The following is a 20,418-nucleotide window of genomic DNA, read 5'->3' as shown; positions in this document are numbered from 1 at the left end:
CCCTGCCCCTGACCCTTTCCTGGTCGCGAGGCTGAGACACTGTTCCCAGGCCCGCTCTCTCTAATGGAACTTTCCACTCTCCGAGGCCTCCGTCGGCTTCTCCAAACCCAGCACCTCTGCACAGGCCTGAGGAGGTCAGTTCCAAGAAATGAGGAGAAACTGGCTGCGGCCCCTTTCTGATGCCTTAGGCAGGACATCAGGACAAAACACCGAGGCTTGGTATTTCCCTTTGTTTCAACCCACGTTATCAGGGAAATTGTTGCCGGGACAAAGGAGCATCAATTTCCTTAGCAGCGACTTAAGAATCCTCTCCCTGGCGCACGTCTTCTCCCTGCACCGAGGCTGTGACCGCGTTTCAAGGCCTCCGTCTGTCAAGTTAGCACACGATGAACCAGAGGACAAAAACAATGACCTCAGAAACCAGGGGAAACAGATGCAGCAAGCCCGGCTCCCGGACACGACTTCTGAAAGGCCTGCCTCTCTCTGGGGGTGAGGCCTGCAGGCTAAACGAGCTATTTTAAACGCCGCGGATCTGCTTTGCAGCCCACACATTATGCATCAATGGACAATAAGCCTTATAATAAATGCAATCTGCAAATCAGGAGCAGACTGCCTGGTGCAGCAGTGCAAAAATAAACCCACCCACCTCCTGCCGTGACACAGGCAGCAGACAGCGTCTTGAAAGAACACTTGCTTAAGGAGAATAAATGCTTCCCATTTTCCAGGCACTGCACCACCGCAGTGACAGTCTCCGGTACCCAGGTTTGACAGTCTGAGAACTGAGGTTAGACTAACTAGCCTGAGAACACTCATGACTGCTCCGAGGTTCTGGAAGAGGAAATGCGGCCAGGGCCCCGGCTCTGCCCACCCTCCAAGGGGACGGGTGCAGCTCTGAGGCCTCCCTCTTTCTGCCTGCAGTCCCCGTACAGGAGCCGGTGTGGGCCCTGAGGGTGTAAACGGGATCGCACCACTGCCTGCCGTCAGCAGCCTCCTCCCTCCGTACGACACTCACTCCATCACCACGAGCTTCGAGGCCTGAACACCCTGTCCCTCTGCACCCACTTCAGCCACGTTCACCTCCACACCGGTCCTCCTAGTTAGTGTGAACACTGCACACTAACGACCTAGTTCTGGATTCTTCATAGTACAGTTCTCACGAGTAAAAGCACCATAAGCTTAGTGTCTCTTCAGTGTGTACTTAGTGATTATGCTTTTCCACTTGAAAAAAGAGATACTAAATAGTAGTATAACTTTAAACATTTTAATGTAATTTCAGTATTTAAGTTTGTTAACCTCTTGTCTCAAACGGTAGAGAATCTGCCTGCAATGCAGGGGACCCAGCTTCAATCCCTGGGTCAGAAAGATCCCCTGGAGAAGGACATGGCAACCCACTCCAGTATTCTTGCCTGGAGAATTCCGTGGACAGAGGAGCCTGGTGGGCTACAGTCCACAGGGTCCCAAAGAGTCAGAGACAACTGAGTGACTAACTTTCATTTTTTCACTTTCAATCTCTTATAGTGGAAGCCATGTTTTGTTTTGTTTTTTAAAAATCCTGATATAATATTCTACACGTTCACATATTATTATGAGGATCCCTGGGACAAAGTGCTGAAAATAGTTTTATATAAACACAATGTGCTGAAGGGCCTGCCTACACCCTCGGTTGAAATTATATTAGCAAGAGATGCTCCTGTATCCTGCAGTCTGGCACTCTCCTTTGACAGGTGTATGCAGCAAGAGTCGTTTCTTGTGTTATATTTATAAACTTAGAAATGTGAATTTCCTTAAGAATTATATAGACCAGTTCCCTTCCAGTTTAAAGATGAGGAAACTGAGGGTGTTATTTTCACACTTAAGAATATTCTTTGTATCTCACAAGCGTGCAGTAATTATTTTTGAATATGCAGCGCGTGAAGCACTATAAGCAGTCTGTCACCCGCAGCCTGTGACGGGTACCATTGCTTGCTTTGTGTCTATTCTCCTAAATCAGTGCTTCTGCTGGGCACACATGCCTTGTCTGAGCTGCTCTGTCCGCTGAACAGAAAGTTCTACAAACCAGGCTTCCCAGCCTCTTAGATTCCAACCATTAAGGCATGCTTACACGCAGGACAGGACGCTGTGGGTCATGATGGACCGAAGTGATGTCACGGAAGAGGAAGATGATGACTGGGATTTATCTCAGTGGGTCAGTGGGAGGAGCCGTGTTTTGAAAGACTGAAGGTAGAAACCACCAGTGATGTGATTTCTGTATTTGCCCAAGAATTTTAATTCCTTGATCACAGTTAGCAAGTTTCAACCTGCTGTTTCTTAATGTGAACTGTTGTTGAAGAATTTGGGGGTGGGGGGTGGCGGGTGGTAATCAACACGAATAATTCCTCTCTTGCCATCAAATGTGGAGTTGAGTGAATCCCTTCCTTGCCTACCTACCTGCCTTCCACAGACCTATTCTGCCAGCCCCACAGACACCACTCAGTTGTGTCTGACTCTTTGGGACCCTGTGGACTGTAGCCCACTAGGCTCCTCTGTCCGCAGAATTCTCCAGGCAAGAATACTGGAGTGGGTTGCCATGTCCTTCTCCAGGGGATCTTTCTGACCCAGGGATTGAAGCCGGGTCCCCTGCATTGCAGGCAGATTCTCTACCGTTTGAGACAAGAGGTTAACAAACTTAAATACTGAGATTACATTAAAATGTTTAAAGTTATACTACTATTTAGTATCTCTTTTTTCAAGTGGAAAAGCATAATCACTAAGTACACACTGAAGAGACACTAAGCTTATGGTGCTTTTACTCGTGAGAACTGTACTATGAAGAATCCAGAACTAGGTCGTTAGTGTGCAGTGTTCAACCCAGCCCAACTCCTTAGGAAAGTGAAGGGTCCCACAACGGACCGTCTAGCCTGAAAACCTCTCTGCTTTGAAGAAGCCCTAGGTTCTTTGGCTGGAGCTTAGTACACGTGTTTCAAATTTTTTACTCCACCTTGACTTTCCTACTCAGCTCAGTTTTTAAACAATTGAACCACAGCAGCTTTTCTGTCCTCCTTGAAGAGTCAAATACCTAGCCGGGTATTTTAAAAGAAAATGGAAAAAAAAAAAAAAAAACCTGAACAAGTATGATAATGAAGCTTTAAAAAGTCACTCAAGGAACTGGATGAGTTATGACATATGTGGGTCATTAAATATATTTTAAAAGTTTGTCAGTTTTGGATTATCCCACAGAGAGTAAGACTGAAAAACTATACATCTATCAAACTATTTGAATCCTCACATACTTAATGACATCCCTACCCTGTCTGAACCTCCCAGAAAAAGGTAAGCAACAAAAGATCATGGATTAAAAGCAGATTCCTCAGAGTTATTAGATGAGAGATGTAAATGCCACCTAACTTACCCTGATGTATAAAAATGAAGTCCCAAAAGAAGGCTATGTAAATTCTGAAAGGCAAATTCGCCCGGGGAAACGCTGGTCTCTTCCTCCCTGGAGGGACTTCTTCACTTTCTGCTTACCACGTATAGGTCATAATACTCAGTACTAAAATAAACAAGTTGTTTCAAAGAACAGATAGTTCCTAAAGGAACCAAAACCAAGCATCTGAACACTCAGTGTGTCCACAGGGGGCTTCCCTTATAGTCCAGTCAGTAAAGAATCTGCCTGCAATGCAGGAGACCCGAGTTCAGTTCCTGGGTCTGGAAGGTCCCCTGGAAAAGGAAATGGCAACCCACTCCAGTATTCTTGCCTGGGGAATCCCATGGAGAGAGGAGCCTGGCGGGCTACAGTCCCTGGGGTCACAAGAGTCGGTTAAGGCTTAGCGACTAAACCACAAGCGTGGCCACAACAAGTCAAGCCAGAGAAAGCAGGGTTCCTTTCAACTCAATTGATGATCCTTCCATGACCTTTCCCTTCCCATGAAGCAGTCTAGTCCAAAGTGTCAGAACAGCCCTTGGTTCTAAAACGATCAGGGTATAAAAAGCAGGCTTCGTGAAATTCAATCTACTTCATTCTCCATCCTGAAGATTACACTTCCTGTTAAGACGTGGTAATGCCTGGAGACCCCTGAGGTGTCCATTCAGGACACAGCACAAAACAGGCAGGACACTGACCATTTCATTCAGGCCCACCCACGCAGCCCACTATTTCACTGCTATTCCCTCTTGCCCAAGGAAGCTATAGCAAAAGAAGTAAATAAGTAAACAAACGAGATTTTAAAAAGGAAAATCCATTGGAAACATCATGCATCTGTGATGCACAGTGTCGAGATTATTTCTAAAAATCTTTCCACCATCTCCATCTGCCCAGAAAAAAAATCATCAAGCTCCTAAACAACACATTTTAGCTCATATTTTCAACACTCTGTCCTCTCAGGCCTTTTCTGCCTTAAACCGGAGCTGGCTGTACGTCGCGGGTAGACTGGTCTCCTCTCTTGTGGACGACATGGAATATCACGCTGCCTGGTACAAACCAAGGGGACTAGGACACCACACCTCTCAATAATCACCAGCCAATTGTGGAGTGGGTTTCCTGAGCTTCTTTTGGCATTCAGAATGGAAACTTAGATATGTGGTATTCAAGCATTCAAGTAACCGTTTCAACACCTTCTATGAATTCCTGCTTTTTCCTCATTTTTTTGCAAATGTCTTGGAGTTAAAAAAGGTCAATGTATTTAGGGCATTGATCCATCTCAGCAGTAAAGCCGTTGATTAATTTTATTTTAAAAAAATGCTTGATCAAATTGCACAGACTCCTATTCAGAATCTTTACCATCTGAGCTATAGGGAAGTAACTATTTAGATTAGCCTCAATTAATTTTAAAATATCAACTATACAGAGACACCTAACGTTGATTAAATTTAAGGCAATTCTTACATGGAGTAAATGTCTTCTGGTCTTGTGAACTTTTGTGTAGAGATAACAGTTTTCTTACTAGCACATATTATAAAATAGTAGTTTTAGTTCAATGCTGAAGAGCTCTGCCTCCAAGCTTCGCCAAGAGAAGCACCTGCAGCCTTTATGAAAAGCCTCTTAAAGGCAGAGCGTCCCGAAGGCCTCTTCCCAAACACTGCCCTCATTTCTAAACCACACGCCGTGGAAATTTGGTACAGATGACGTTAGACTCCTGCTCAAAAGCCACAGCCAATAAGAAGGAAAGACAAACAACTGGAAACATGGCCTGGTTTAAAATATATATATACATATATATATATCCAAAATGACATGGCAAACCAATAACATGTCTGAAATGCCAGCGGATATAACTACGTTTAAGTTTCAAAATTCAATCGCGCAAACAGAATTAAAGGTCCTTTTGTGTGAGGCAGAGCTCACAGACGAACTCAAGTCTTTTCAAGGCCTGGATCATCGCAGGGCACCGTTAAGGCCCCTGTGATGCTGATTATCTGAGGCGCAAACACTCGGGAAGGCTGAGATAACAGGACACAGGCGATCAAAGCCAGTTACTAAAGTAAACAATTCCAGGTATTCCTTAAATTTCTGTGGCCCTGTGTCTAACGCCCTGTGATCAAAAAACAACTGTTCACAGCAACCAAATTACCTCCCTTGGGGGACAATTTGTACGTTACAGAGACGTGGGTAACAAAGGAAAAGACCGACACAACACCTCATTGAAACCTCACCATAAACCCACAAGTTGGATGTTTTTAGCCTCCTTTTTCACTGACAAGGGAGAACGATCAGAGAGGGAGTCTCACTTCCTAGGACATGTCAGGAATCTGCAGAGCCCGGTGCTCCAAGGCACCCAACGAAGCTGCCATCTCCAAAATCTTCAGCATTAAAACATCACATCACAGAAAGCACTGAGCTGCTACACAGGTTTTTTTATGTGTAAAGATATAGACATATTTTTAAAATCCCCATTCTACACAGATACAAAAAATGACAGAATGTGATACTGTCATCAGGTGTGTGTCATTAGCTATCACACCTAATGACAGTATCACATACCTTCACTGGAAACAGTGAAATAACACTATTTCACGTGATGGTTGGAAAAGCTGAGCGAGAGAGTCAGATGGTTATATTAAGTGAAATAAAGGCCGGCACTCATCAAATTGTGAAGTGCTACAGACATGTGAGTTATCACCCACAAGCCCTTTGTATTTCTGTGTGTACACACCTACGATATTATCACCTACACTTTTCACTAATCCTTCTAAGGTGAAATTTCAAGTTACATAATATTGGAACACGCTTGTATACAACCATGTTGAGAGAGACAGCTGAGAAGAAGAGTTCACAGAATCCGATCACAGACCAAGTCAGTGAAAGGACTACCAGCTTTTTTTTAATCCACTACATCGTGGTGGTGGTGCTTTTAAATAAAGAATCTGCCTGCAATGCAGGAGGCCCAGGTTTGATCTCTGGGTTGGGAAGATCCCCTGGAGAAGGGAATGGCTACCCACTCCAGTATTCTTGCCTGAAGAATTCCATGGACAAAGGAGCCTGGCAGGCTACAGTCCGCGGGGTCGCAAAGAGTCAGACACGACGGAAGGACTAATGCTTGTACATATTTTCCTAGAATTAATTTTTTAAGGTAAAAAGGAGACACCAACTAATACTAATGTCAAAAATGTTCTGCAGAGTCAAATCACCCTGTCTAAAAGAGATTTAAACTAAAATTCTCCCCAAACAAAAATAGCTTGGGTATTCCTCTGTGGTTCAGTAAAATGAATTGTGAATCACAGAAGATTACCACGCCGCTTCTGTGACATGTGTACCCATGGGAAGGGCACAGGGGGAAATTCAGAGAACCTAGGAAGAAGTAAAGAAAGAACACCCTTTCCCTGTAGCAGATGGAGTGGGTGTCAGAATAAGTGTTCTGCCCCCGCCCCCTGGCCCTTTGATCTCTGTTTACACTATGAATTCTGTGTCAGCAAGCAACAGTCCCAGAAACCTTCCAAGGACCCAGTGTAATGTTATATACACAGTGGACTTTAAACCCTTAATGACATTATTACTGGGATTAGAAAACCAGCTCCTAAAACTTGTAAGATGCAGAGCCGAGCAGTTACTATGGCACGAAAGCATCGTGAAAGGGCACAGACAGCCCTGGTAAACAGGATCCCTCTTCCTCAGAGTCACTATTATGCAGTTAAGAAGCTTGAGCCAACCAAGGAACCCAAAACACTAATCTAAGAAAATAACTAAATTACTCATTAAATAACCATTAAAATGCCACAAAGTAAACTGATAAGTTATAAGCATTTTGAAATATTGTAACATTGTAACTGACAACTCTAAAAAATCAATTCTGTCTTACTTCACAGACTGGGTAGAAAAAAAAATCAAGGATCACAAGAGGTCCCTGGAATCTGATTAGCATTTTTTTTTTTTTTTACAGTCATGTTGCATTTTAAATTTATTCGTGACAGTCATGACAGGATGTCTGGGAGGCACAGAACAAAGTTCTCAACAAAATAGCCTTGTAATAAGGTCTATGGCATGGATCGTGACATCTGAGCACATTCGCAAAAGGCAGCTTGAAAGGTTTTCCCCATCAAGAAAGATTTTTGACATCATTCAAAAGACCTGACTGTAATCGATTTTTCATGTAAACTAATAATGAAATGCCCTTCTGTCCAAAGCAGCAGATATTTGAAACGTCAAAAGAGCTTGGTGGCGGCCAGACTGTAGACGCCCAAGTGAATGTTTTCCCTCAAGATAAATAAGGCCATGGCAGCTGCTGCCTGCACTTAACACCCCTGCCCGTTTGAAACACGTACAAAGTGTTGAATGGAGCAGACAGTTTTGTTATGAGACAAGTTTTGTTTTTGCTTCTTGAAGAAGCAAGTTTTCGCTTAAAAGAAAAAGCCAGCTTCCTACCAACCCTTCACAAATTTATAGAAGTGTACAAAAATACAAATTTGAAAATAAAAACTACTATGCTCTAGATGGAACTTACTTTCCACAAAAAGCTCTTTATTCTAGAACTTACATTTCCAAATGTGAAGACATTTTATTTTCCACTCTAACAGCCCTTCAAAGTTAGAATGGCCCTTGCCTGTAAATGACACACAATGTTTGGTATGTTCCACTTTTTTTTTTTTAATCCCGGGAGAAACGTCAAGCCAAATGAGACTGTAATTATAAAAATCCATTTGTCCTCAACACCTAACTGCAAAATGATTTAAATGTCTGATAAGTTGTCAAAACTTAGGATATGCACGTTGTCAATATTCACGTGGTAGGTGGTCGAAATTCAGCACGAAAATACGCTGCCCAAAGAAGTCTACACCTGTTGAGATGGTACTTTCTCGGGCTGAAGGTTAGATGCTATTATCAGAATTTTGTTGAAATCTGTACCACTGTATAAAAACGGTATTGGTTCAGACCAAAAATAAAGTATTTCCTGATGAAAGGGCTAGAGATAATACAAGAACAGGGTGTATAAAAGGGAAAAGAAGAAGAAACAGTTACATTAACAGTTATAAAGTTATATTAACAAGAAAAATATATTGACATTTAACACGTGATTTACGCCTTCAAAATGGTGAAAGCCAACAATGGATCAGTGATAAAACTTACTCATACAGCCGAAAATATTTCTCGACACAAAATAATAAAAGATGATTCGGTTCCACAGCCAAACTCGGTCACTCACTTTCAAAAGTTGCAATTCACAACTGAAACCAAACACCAAGTCTCCTAGACATTTCACTGCCGTATCCTGAAACCCAGCAGTCAGGGGAGATTCAAGGAAAACCACCCCGATTCAGAACACAAGGAGCCTGTCCTTTGAAAAACAAGAAAGCACGTGGCTAGTGATTAGTAGTAAAAGAAAGCTAACTGATGAAACTTTGCATCCCAGGACAAACTGTGAAAGCTGCCGAGTCATCATTTGCCTGGTGGACTCAGCAGCTGTCTGTCTGTACTCCATTTCACTGAAAGGGAGAGAGCAAGAACACAGGAGCAATGAAGGCCAAAATCTGTTGGGCTTCTGTTTCCACAGCTGGAGACTGGGCACTTAACTATTGTATATACAGCAGCCCAGCTTAGACACTCAAGTGGACAGTGTTAAATTGCAGGGGTGTGCAATCTGACCATTAACAAGTCCCCAATCAGTTTCGCCTTGCCTTGGCCCCACAGGCCAATCTGCTTCAAAAACATATTTCCTCCCGTCCCACAACTGTGGCTACCTTTGTTCACTATTACTTAATGGGACCAAAAAAACACCAAAAAACAAACCCACAAAGACGATACATTATACAACCAGGGCCAGCCCTGTACAGCTAAAAGGCCACAAGGAAGAACGGGTCCAACCTGACACATGCTTAATTATGAAGAAACCAGACAAGTTTAACCTGAGATTCTCTCACCTGGATTAGAACGGATTATTTTTTAAACGCGAGCGCTGTCACAGCCTGTATCTGCAAGCAGCTTTTTAACGCATTTCCAATGTCAGCACGCTGGGGCACTGCACATTAACTGAAAAAGTGATGACATCTTCAAAACTCTTTTATTGAGAAGGGAGGGAAACAAGGGGGAAGGGTTGTCCGGATTTTTCAAAACAGAGTTATGGGACTTTGAAGACCTAAGGCTACGATATTTTCTAAAAACGGCTAACTAGTTTCATGGACTTCTACCAAAGGCGGGACCACAAATCGTGGACCCAGAACCCGGCCAAACACACTAAGTTACTCTGGCCCGAAGCAGGGAAAGTCCCAGAAGGGAGGAGGATGTTGTTTATTTTAATTCCGCTGCAGAATAAGCCTGCTGGGCTAGACTCGGCCCCTTTCTACTGCGTACACACGGCGGGCGTCGCAGGCTCACTTACCGGGGCACCGGCTCCCGTGGAAGCCGGGCCGGCGGCGGCGGCGGCGTCTTCCTCGGGACTCTGGGGGGCTTCCTCGGGCCCCCGAGTCACGAGGATTCTGAAGTGCTGCTGCCCCGCGTTTTGATCCTGCCTGATCTTAAACGTGCAGCCCTGGCCCTGCGGCGTCCTCTCGGCCGCCACGTCGGTCCTGTGGGCGTCGGGAGCCACCCTGCGGCCCCGCGGCGGCGCCTCCGGGTCCGGGTGACCGCGCTCCTCCGTGGGACTCCCGCGCTCGGCCCGGGGCTGCGTGGGGTACGAGCTGCTCCTCTCCAGCCGGATGCGGGGATACCTCACCAACCTGTCCCCCTTGGTGCCGGTGAAGCCGAAGTTGAAGTCGCCGCCCGGCGCGGGCCCGCCGCCACCGGCTGGCGGCTGCTGCAGCTGGAAGACAAAGCAGCGCTTCCCGGAGCTTCCAGAAGCGTCTGGAACGTGCTGCAGGGACCAGCGCCTGGGCTCCGGCGCCGCCGCCGCCGCGGGGCCACCCTGGCCCTCGGACCCGGAGGGCGTCAGCCTCGCCGGGCGCACGTCGGCGCTGGACGCGCGGTGCTGGACACGCACGGCCGGCGGCTCGGCCTCCTCGCGGCCGTCGGGGCCCGGCGCTCGGCGGCGGCCGCACGTGCCGTTGAGCTGCGGGCCCGGAGTCCTGGGCGCCCCGGGAGGGGAGCCGTCACCGCCGCCATCGTCGAGGCTCTTGGCCTCGGGGGGCTCCCCCAGCGGCTCCGTGCCCGCGTCGCCGTCGTCGGGGGCGCCGTCGGCCGCCTTGCGCTGCAGCGAGATCTGCACGGATGAGCTCCGCGTGGGCCGCGCATCCACTGGGCCCAGCAGCTGCGGGATGAACATGGACGTGCTGCGCTTGAGCGCGCCCACGCCTCCCCGCAGGCCCGCGTCCTGCGCTCCGCTCGGGGCCAGCGCGACCGCGCCGCTCCGCCGCGGGAGAGTGTGGAATGCCATGAAAAAGTCGTCTTCTCCCTCCTGGTCTAGGATCTCCGACTCGGGGGCTGTGTTGCTGCGGCAGGAGCCAAAATGAAACCGAAGCCGATGGGCCATGGTGCCCAGAGGGCCAGGGAGGGACGGGGCGAGCGGCAACAACAGGCCCGGCGCTGCCAGCAGTCAAACCCCAAAGACACGAACTCCAAGGAAAAGCGTTCCATCTGCCAAAGCGTGAGCACTGCGGCACCAAGGGCGGTAGATAGCAGAAATAACCCAAGTGGCAAGCGGCATTCCAGGCATGATTGGATAAGAGCAGAAAGCTCTCACCCGCACTGTGACAGAGGGTAGGGTGGCCGGAACCACATGACCGCGGTCTCCCCCTCCAATGCCAGCTTCTGGACTTACTGGAGTTTTCTTCCCCCTCTCGCTCTCATTTTTTTTTTTTTTTAAAACAGCAAGAGCCTGAAACAGCACCTTCCCAGCTGCTGCTTTTCCATCAGACAGGAGTGGCCCCAGCAGGGAGCTCTCACAGCTGACTAAGGCAGCAAACGCAGCCCGAACCATGCGGCTATAAATCTCAGCGCAGCGCGCTCACCGGACAGTTCTTTCCAAACCGAGCTGGGCACCCGGGCGCTGTCTCACCGATGCGAGAGAACTGGCACCCGAGGCAGAAGCACACAGAGGAGCCCCCCTTTCCGTCGAACCCGACAGTGACAAGTGAAACTGCAGGGGCTGCAGGGAAACCCTTTCAGGAGCAATCGGATGTTATGTGCCCCTCTTACATATGATATCACCACACTACCACGATGGAATGCAAACTAATAAAACGTACTATAAATACGATTACACACCCCACAGAATGCGTGTCCCTTTAACACTAAATAATTAGACCATGATCTACAAGTAACAAAATAGCTGGGTGGAGGGAGGGGGGCGAACAACTTACTGCCAGTTGGGGTCTGCCTCTGGCTACCACGACATGGTTTTTATTTGAAAGATGGGGAGGGCGAGGGACACAATCTCACACATAATATGATTCTCAGATACCGCAGTGCCAGAGGAAAGGAACCCAGCTGGAGAAAACATTCCCCCCTGTATGCCAGACAGGAGAAAAAAACACCATCCCCCCACTCAAAAAAAGATGGCGGGGGTGGGGGGGTGGGGGAGGAGATAGTTGAAGAAGCATGTTGCTTGTGGCTTTTGTAATAAATTAACTTAAATACCAGGCAGAAAAAAAGGCTGCCTGGAGCTGACTGTTTTCCAGTAAGAAGTCAGCAGTATCACCCCAGCTGGGTTACAAACAAGAGAATCTTGTTACTTTTGAAGGGCCAGAAAAGACCTAAGTAATAAAAGTGAAAGTCCATGTTCAAAAAACTGTCATCGGACCTGTAGTTAATTTGGATATATTCTATGTGTTTTAAACATACTCTTTTCTGTGAGCCAGAAACATCAGTTATTTTAAAAAAAGAGGTTTATTTAGGAGGGAATAAAAAAAAAAATATGATGGGGGGCAAAGGAGGAATACCACGCTGCAAAGAGTGACAAAAAGTTTATTTTAAAACCCACAAGGCATGACTCTGTCAACAGCTCTGGAGTCCAGGGTGTGGAGGATTAACCCTGTGTTTACATACATTCAAACCTGTTTTCTAAAGGCATGGGTTTTAAATGCTAAAAATGATCTCTATGAGAGAAATGGAAGCCAGTTTGTTTAACATGAAAACTGCCAAGCACCACTACAGTCACGTATTGTCTTAGCTGGATTAATGGCCCACAAAGAAAAAACCACCAGCAGCAGCATTCACGGCACAGCGACAACACTGCAGATGGCCTGGGGCAAAGCTAGGTACATAAAATACAATCTTTCAGATCAAGTTTGTGTTGGGATTTCTTAGAGCTTGGCATTCATTCAAAGCCCTTTTTGGCTTGAAACTATGGTTTAGGGCTCATGGCAAGGCCATCTCCACAGTCATTCTTTTAGATAATGGGAATGGAAAACAAAAAAAAAAGATTTACAGTGTATTTCTTTTAATAGAAGAAAAATAATGAGTTAAAACCCATCTGACAGGAGGCAATTTTTCCTCAGTGTTGACCCTTTCTTCACCTTCAAGTGTTATTATACTCAACAAATAAGAAAGTAAGAAGTAGTCCATGGCTCCATGTATATCTCCAGGGACTTACTGTTGCTCACTGAAAGTGCAGCATTCAGTGTTTGCTGGATAAGAGGTGCAGTGCCAAGAACTGTGCTCTCAAGCAGAATTTCTCACTGGATTTAATAAGAAAGCAACTTCATATACAGAGCGAAAGTGATTTAGCCATTCAGTACTACTAAGTATCACCCCTAAGGTATAAAATGTCAAGTTTGATGCAAAGCCACTGAAAATCTACGTATTTTAATAGAAAAAGCTCTATTAGGATTGGTGGGCCAACATCTGTTGATTTTCTAATTTGGAGAGTAATACCAGGCATAGGAGATCAAATATACTCCCGAGTTCCATTCTAAGGGTTAAAGCTTGGCTATTCTCCACCACTGGCTTCCCTGGCGGCTCAGTGGTAGAGATTCCACCTGCCAATGTAGGAGATGTGGGTTTGATACCTGGGTTGAGAAGATCCCCTGGAGAAGGAAATGGTAACCCACTCCAGTACTCTTGCCCGAGAAATCCTGGGGACAGAAGAGCCTAGTGGGCTACAGTCCATGAGGTCGCAAAAGAGATGCACACGACTTAGCGACTAAACAACAACAAATTCACCAGCACTGGCCCGAGACTCAAGAGACTAGCAGTTATAATTACATAAGGGCTCTAGACCTCAGTTCTCTCATTTGCAAGGACAGGACATTAAATGAGATATTACAAGTCTCCTTCATATCAAATATTCTATTAAACTCAAGCTATTCAAGTAGTTCCAGTTGAATTCTGTAGAAAGAAGGGTTCCTTAGGATGTTTATTTTAAGCAAATAATATATGGTTAAACCTCCATATCTATGTTCTACATTCATGGATCCAACCAACCATGAATCAAAAATATTGGGGAAAGGGGGTAATTCTAGCAAGTTCCAAAAAGTAAAACTTGAATTTGCCTCATACAGGCAACTATTTACATAGTATTTACACTGTATTTGGCTATCATAAGTAATCTAGAGATGAATTTCAAGCATACAGGAGAATGTGTTCAGGTCATATGCAAATATTACACCATTTTATATTGGAGACTTCAGGGGCTTTGGATTTCGGTATCTGCAGGAGTCATGGTACCAGGCCCCCCATGGAGACTGAGGGCTGACTGGACATTAAGTTTCGGGACACTGAGTTCAGGAACTCAAAATGCAGATTTGAGTAGAACAACTACACTCACTTATAAGGTTCGCCAAAAAGTTTGTCCAGGTTTTTCCATAACATCGTACAGGGAAACCTGAACAAACTTTCTGGTCAACTCAATACGACTTCTGAGAGCACATTAAAAGTTTGTATGTATCATGATAACATTCATTTTCATAGTTGCAAACCTTGCCTTGTGAGTACTTGGTGCATACATTCTAGGGAGTTAATTTTGGCAAAGTGCATTAAGCCAGATTTGCTTCTGAAATTCCATTTCTAAAATGAAATCTAAGTTGTATCAGTTACATAGGTGTGCGCACATGTGTGTACATACAGCTTCCTATCTATCAATCTATATAAAACATTATTTGCAGCAAATTTATGCCTCAGGCATATCTCTCGTTCTTTGAAGGTACTTTCTATGAATTTCCCCTGAGAAAGCACCACTTATAAAATACCTCTTCATGTTATCTGCTAAATATATTCCCTTTTTGCTGTATACTATTAGATTTTTGTTTTCCCGAAGAGATGCAATACTGAACGTGTCACAATCACATAGTCTGGCTTATACATAAAAACCCTGGCAGAGTCACTTACATGAGTAATGGCCTTGATCATTGTGAACATTAAGCTAGTAATGGGACAAAAACGGTTTTTTTGAGGGACATGTATACTGACAGAAGTACAACATAAATATAGATTTCTAAAATACGGTGCTCTAAAAAATTCAGTTTTTTTTAAAAAATGAAGCCAAAATTAAAAATTAGGACCCACTTACCAGTCTGTTTTCATCAAATACTTCAAACAAGAGTCTGTGATTAGATGGGTTTACCTATAAGGGACAGAAATAATGTTTTAAATGGGCAGAAATAATTCCAAGGAATGAAATAAGGGACTGAAAGAATAAAATACTTTATAAAGTACTCATATCAATTATACAATGTAAACAACCTGCTCTTCCATCTACTAAGTTTTCTATTACTGACTTCTATATTATTCTTTGCCTGATATTTAGACGTATCAGAAGAAAATGCTTTTAAGTGCTGCTTTTCTAACATAAGAAAGGACACTTCTAAATAGTTTTTAACAGTTCCTAAATCTCCCCTAAAAAGGCACCCTCATGCCTGTACACCAAGGCTGCACCCTCATAAAGGTCTACGCCTGAGGAAATTTCTTAGGCAACGATAAAAAATCATGAAGAACATAGTAAAAAGCAGCTATTTACCACTGTGTGCATGCATTTTAGGCACTATCTCCTTATTAAATATCAAAAACACATGGTCCCATTTATTCTCAAAGCACCCCTATGTTGTATACAACCGTTGCTCCAATTTTACAAATGAGGAGTTGAGACCTCTAGAGCTTACCAGGAGGGTAAAGTAACTTGCCCAAGAGCCTACAGCTAGTATGCAGGGCAACCAGGAGCTCCACCAGGCCTGGCCCAAGCGTCTCCTGAGCCCACGCTTGGAGCCATTAGAGAAAACAGAAATAAAATACGGCCCCTCTCCCAGCAATGGCGGGGTCAATGTCAGAGCCCCCGGGATTTCAGTGTCTTTTTGCTTCTTTCTGTCTCTTTCCCCAAACCTCACTGAAATAGCAGGAATCATCCTTCAGGCCCAAGTGTCAGGTGCAAAGTGTTCTCATTTCCATCACTGTACATAAATCTTGGAACCAACCTTCCTAAGTAAGGACCCCTCTCTCACTAGCAGAGCCCCTGGGGAGTGTGGGTCCTCAGATGGCTTCTCCAGGGTCAGAAGGGCTGTCAGTGGCAGAGCTGGAGCTGGGACCCCAGCCTCCCATCACTAAGCCTCAGCTGGCTCATGAGAGAGAGGCAAATGGAGGAACACTTGATGGTGCAGAGAACGCGGCTTGTGCTCCTGAGCCCTCGGCTTGCTCTTAACCTGGGGATGGAGCAAGCAGGTGTGTGGGGGGAGGGTGGGTAGTGCGGACCAGTATGTCCACACGTCGTGACAGGGGCTGGCGTGCAGTAGACACTCAATAAAGATTTGTTTAATGAACGGGACAAAGAAATTTTTAAATGACCCCCCCCCCCAAATCAAGTTTACATATCTTTAGGGCTAATATAACTTGAAAATATTCTTGAATGTACTAAAATTTATAGAAATGTGGCCAAGGTGTTTAATTAATTTTTGTTTCCCTCAAACTGAAAGAAGTCTAAGTTGTTTGGAGTATTACAAGTGGAAAGCTGTATCCGAGAGTTAGTTACAGGCCAATAACATCTATCTGCCCTCATTACTGTTTCAGTCTTTCATAAAGTAATTTAGAATACATCTGGTAGTGAAACCGTGTACAAGCCTGTGTGTCCCTCAGTTTCAGCAGACGCTAGACATAGGATCTCACCAAGTATTCAAATATCAATGCCATATTTCAGCTCTGAACATAATAGAAAACGGATGTCATATACAGGGATCTACGTTCAGAGCATATAAAATATATAAAATACTATTGTGACTGAAAGGAAGAGATCAGGACCATTATCATCAGTCTAATGGTAATATTGTGCTTTAGGAATCTACACCAATCAGAAGATCTTATCTAGAATACTTCTGGAGGTAGAGTAGTTTTTTTAATAACACAGCTATTCAGACAATTAAAATTAATTCACCTTGAAGAGAAAAACCCCTATTTTCCATTAAATAACTGGGCAGCTTAATAGTTTCAAAATTTTAATACCAAAAAAAAAAAGCAATGACCACATAAACTCACTGAAAAGTAATTTCCATTAATTTACAGAATTCAGTCATTTCTACATGTAGCTCTTCCAGATATTAAATATAAAAGGTTGAGGAAATTTTGCCTAATTTGGTGATATTTAAACTCCAGATGTAGTTTTATATTATACACATATGCTCACACTTAATAACTGAATTGTAAAAATTTTCTTTCCAAATTGGAACATGATTAATAAATTTTAGGCTTCTTTTTAATCATGCTGCTTCTATTGAGCTTATACTTCACTGAAACAATTAAGCTACTGTTTTAATTTTACTTTATTTTTTAAAGAAAAATTTGCATAGGAAAGCTAAACTTTGCCATTTGGATAACTTTCTTTTTGATTCCCTCAAAGATCCCCAAATGAAACAAGTCCAGATTTTGTTACCACTAGTTATAGTTTTTGAAAATTTGGGATACACTAGAAAGCTACCCAACCTTTTCTCATCTTAAAAGGAATTTCGTAGTAAAAATTTAATAGCTGTAACTCAGTGAGTCTATTGAGATAATATATCAATCTAGTCATCAATAACAACTATGACCCCCCACCCCAAGAAAAGAAAAACTTACTCTAAAATAAAATTCTTCATTCCACTTTGGGTTCAGCGTCTGGAAGAGAAATCATCTTGTCATTTCTTTGACAGTCTTTGAAATGTTAACAGTTATTGGTACAGTGCAGGCCACATATTTGCTTAAACTTTTTTTTTTTTCACTAAAAACATAGCTAAGAGATTTTCAAAACTGCAATTAAAGAAGCATTTCAGTTATCTGAGACTATTCTATATACCAAACTAGATGGGGAGGGGATGAATTTATGAAACAGACAATTCACAGATAAGAAGCCATAAATTTCATGCCATCAACCAGAAAGAATAATGTCAGAGGCCTACAAAGAGCCATCACCATGAAACTAAAGATATTCTTCAAGAAATTAACATTGCTATAACTATTCAATCAAGAAGAAATGGACTTTGTTCACTTCCCTCAACCTGCTACAAATCTGTTTCGGAGAATCATGAAGCAGGTGGCAGAAGGGTGACAGTCTTCACTATTTACACAAATACTGAAATCTAAAGACTATTTTATAAAGAACAACATTGATGATCAGATTATATAACATGCAAAAACTCTGCCAGTTATAAACCAAAAGTGAACCCTTTCTTCCTAAATAATTAGGTTTAAAAATATTCACCTACCTCTATACTTCAATCCTCTTCTCTATCCATCTACACCCACTCATCCATCCATCCATCCATCCATCCATCCATCTGCATAGCAATCCATATAAACATACATCTCACAAGGTCATGGAAAGTACACTTTTGTCCTCAGCTTTGATAAAAGATAAGACTGCCAAACAGCCTCTGAAACTAAGATGAAACATACTCTGGAAGACTACATATACACATGTGTTTGTGCATTTGGACAAGCATTATGCTCTAAAATGAACACATCTCTCAAAAATTGTATGTAAAAATGAGACTGAAAAATCACCCCCTCACCAAGGACTACAGAGATTTTTAAGTTAGAATGATATTTGCCTTTATCCATCTATCTTTCTTTAAAATCTAGTGCAAGAAACAGCAAAATAATAACAATACAAAGCATCATAAAAAATAAAACATAGGATGTGTACAACACTGAACTGGCATTAAAGAAAAGAATCAGCAATTTCCCCACCCACAGCTCAAGGGGGAAATCTAACCCTAAATAAAAGGGTTTCAGCTTCTAGTTCCGGATAGAGCCTGGGATGGAAATGAGTGAACGCGAGCAGGAGGGAGGAAGAGGCGAGGTGCTGCAAGCCCGGGGGCTGCGGGGGCTGCAGGAGGCCAGGAGACCGGCTTCGGGGAGACGCCGAGGGGGAGAGGCAGAGGACAGGTCGGGTTAGGAGCAGACCACAGACCACTCCATCGGCCTCGGGTTAGGTGAGGCCACAGAACGCATGCAGCGCCGGGCACCCGCCCACGAGGAGCAGAGGATGCTGCAAACGGTTTTTCAACACCCCGCGCCACCTAGAAATACTAACCGAGCCGGGCACACAGCGCAGCCCTCTCCCGTGGGGCGGAGGAGGGGGCCCTCCCTTCGGAAGGAAACAGGGTTCGGTGCCCCCGGATAGCGGCTCCGGTTCTCCGCTCCTTCTGCGTCCCGTGGGCAACCAGGTCCCCGGCTGCCTCCCCCGCCCGGCGACAGCGCCCAACAGGGAACAATGGCCTCCGTCCTTCGCAGGAATCCTCCCCACCCATCAAAATACCGGCCCCTGCTCTCCAAACTCTCCAGATTTTCAGAGCCAGTCCGAATGCCAGGTGGGAGACACGCTAGATTGCTGTCTCTTCCTTTCACAAAATGACCTGGCAACAGACCCCGGGCGTCTGCACAATAGCAGGAAGAGTTACCATTTTTTAAAAGCCCTGGCATACTCCAGGAATTGCTTATCACAGGGTGTATTACATTGTTTACCCCACAGATGGGGAGGGAAAAATAAAGGAGATCCATAAATACTACTGAAGCACAGATAAGAACAGTACTTTTGGTAGAAAACATGCATCTTCAATAAATGGCCCAAATGTGGGGTAAATATATAATTTAACAGATACATATAAAAACATGGAGTAGATGAATTAAGATAAAAGTATAGATATAAATCTATGTTCTAATGTATTTTATAGATGCATATAAAAACATGGAGATATGAATTAAGGTATAATTATGGAAACAAATGTAATGAGATCATGTGTGTAAAATTTAGAAAAGTGAAGCAAACATACACACATACATGTCTAGTTTTATTGTTAATATTTTTTATTTGTTTTCATGTGGTTAAGCAAGTATTTTGCTTCCTTTGGTAATATCTGTTCTAAGTTAAACCATTCCCTTTGTTCCTACCAAATCCACAAGCCACTCTATTTCATTAAATATATTTTAAATGGCTTTTAATTTCTTTTCATAAACTAACAAGTCAACAAGAACAAATCCATGTTTTGCTCTATTCTTTGCAGGGAAAAAAATTGCTACTGTTAACAATGCTTCTTTGAATACTGCTTTTATAGTAAAAAAATCCATCTGCCAGTCCAGGAGATACAGGAGACCCGGGCTCGATCCCTGGGTCGGGAAGCTCCCCTGGAGGAGGAAATGGCAACCCACTCCAGTGTTCTTGCCTGGAGAACCTCCATGGACAGAGGAGCCTGGCGGGCTACTGAGTCCATGGGGTCGCAAAGAATCAGACACGACTGAGCATGCACGCACTTAACGAAAAGCCAAAACCAGTGTCTTAGATTAATATTGAAAAGTATGATCTCTGTTGAATTTATAGATTTCATACTAAGAGAGGTTTAAAATAAAAATACTGCCAGCTTAAAAACATCTACAGAGCTCAAAGACATAATTAAATCAGATTAAATTATGACTTAAATGATGTTTAATTAAGGATGGACACTTACCTTTTTTATTGTTTTTGTTTGTACCAAAGCAAGTTCCCTATTCTCATCTGCTACGTACAATGAAAGTTTCACATACGGATCACTGTAAGAAAAAACAGGATTATACTTTTCATTTTAAGAATACAAAAAACAAAGTAGCCATAATCTAACTGAAAATGCAAAAATATCAGTTAATGACCC

The 20,418-nt window shown here is 43.8% G+C and overlaps 1 protein-coding gene across 27 annotated transcripts in view; it reads right to left on the bottom strand.

Annotated features, from left to right (window-relative positions):
- The window catches only part of NEDD4L (NEDD4 like E3 ubiquitin protein ligase), a 429,120-nt gene that overhangs the window by 136,917 nt on the left and 271,785 nt on the right, over nt 1-20,418 (bottom strand). For 13 of the 27 annotated variants that reach the window (XM_081562954.1, XM_081562953.1, XM_081562950.1 and 10 more), the window contains 3 exons: nt 20,239-20,320; nt 17,372-17,410; nt 14,847-14,900 (listed from right to left, as the gene is read on the bottom strand). In XM_081562954.1, coding sequence (XP_081419080.1) covers nt 14,847-14,900; nt 17,372-17,410; nt 20,239-20,320 — 175 coding nt within the window. Of the gene's footprint in view, nt 1-8,536; nt 8,721-9,785; nt 10,997-14,846; nt 14,901-17,371; nt 17,411-18,506; nt 18,787-20,238; nt 20,321-20,418 lie in introns of those variants that run through there. The other 14 variants (XR_014074940.1, XM_081562937.1, XM_081562938.1 and 11 more) reach the window with 3 other exon arrangements.

This window comes from Giraffa tippelskirchi, chromosome 14 (assembly GCF_054371585.1).
Source record: "Giraffa tippelskirchi isolate mGirTip1 chromosome 14, T2T-mGirTip1v1.2.pri, whole genome shotgun sequence".
NCBI lineage: Eukaryota > Metazoa > Chordata > Mammalia > Artiodactyla > Giraffidae > Giraffa > Giraffa tippelskirchi.
The sequence above is the reverse complement of the archived record's forward strand: the minus strand, read 5'-3'. Positions and strand labels throughout refer to the sequence as shown.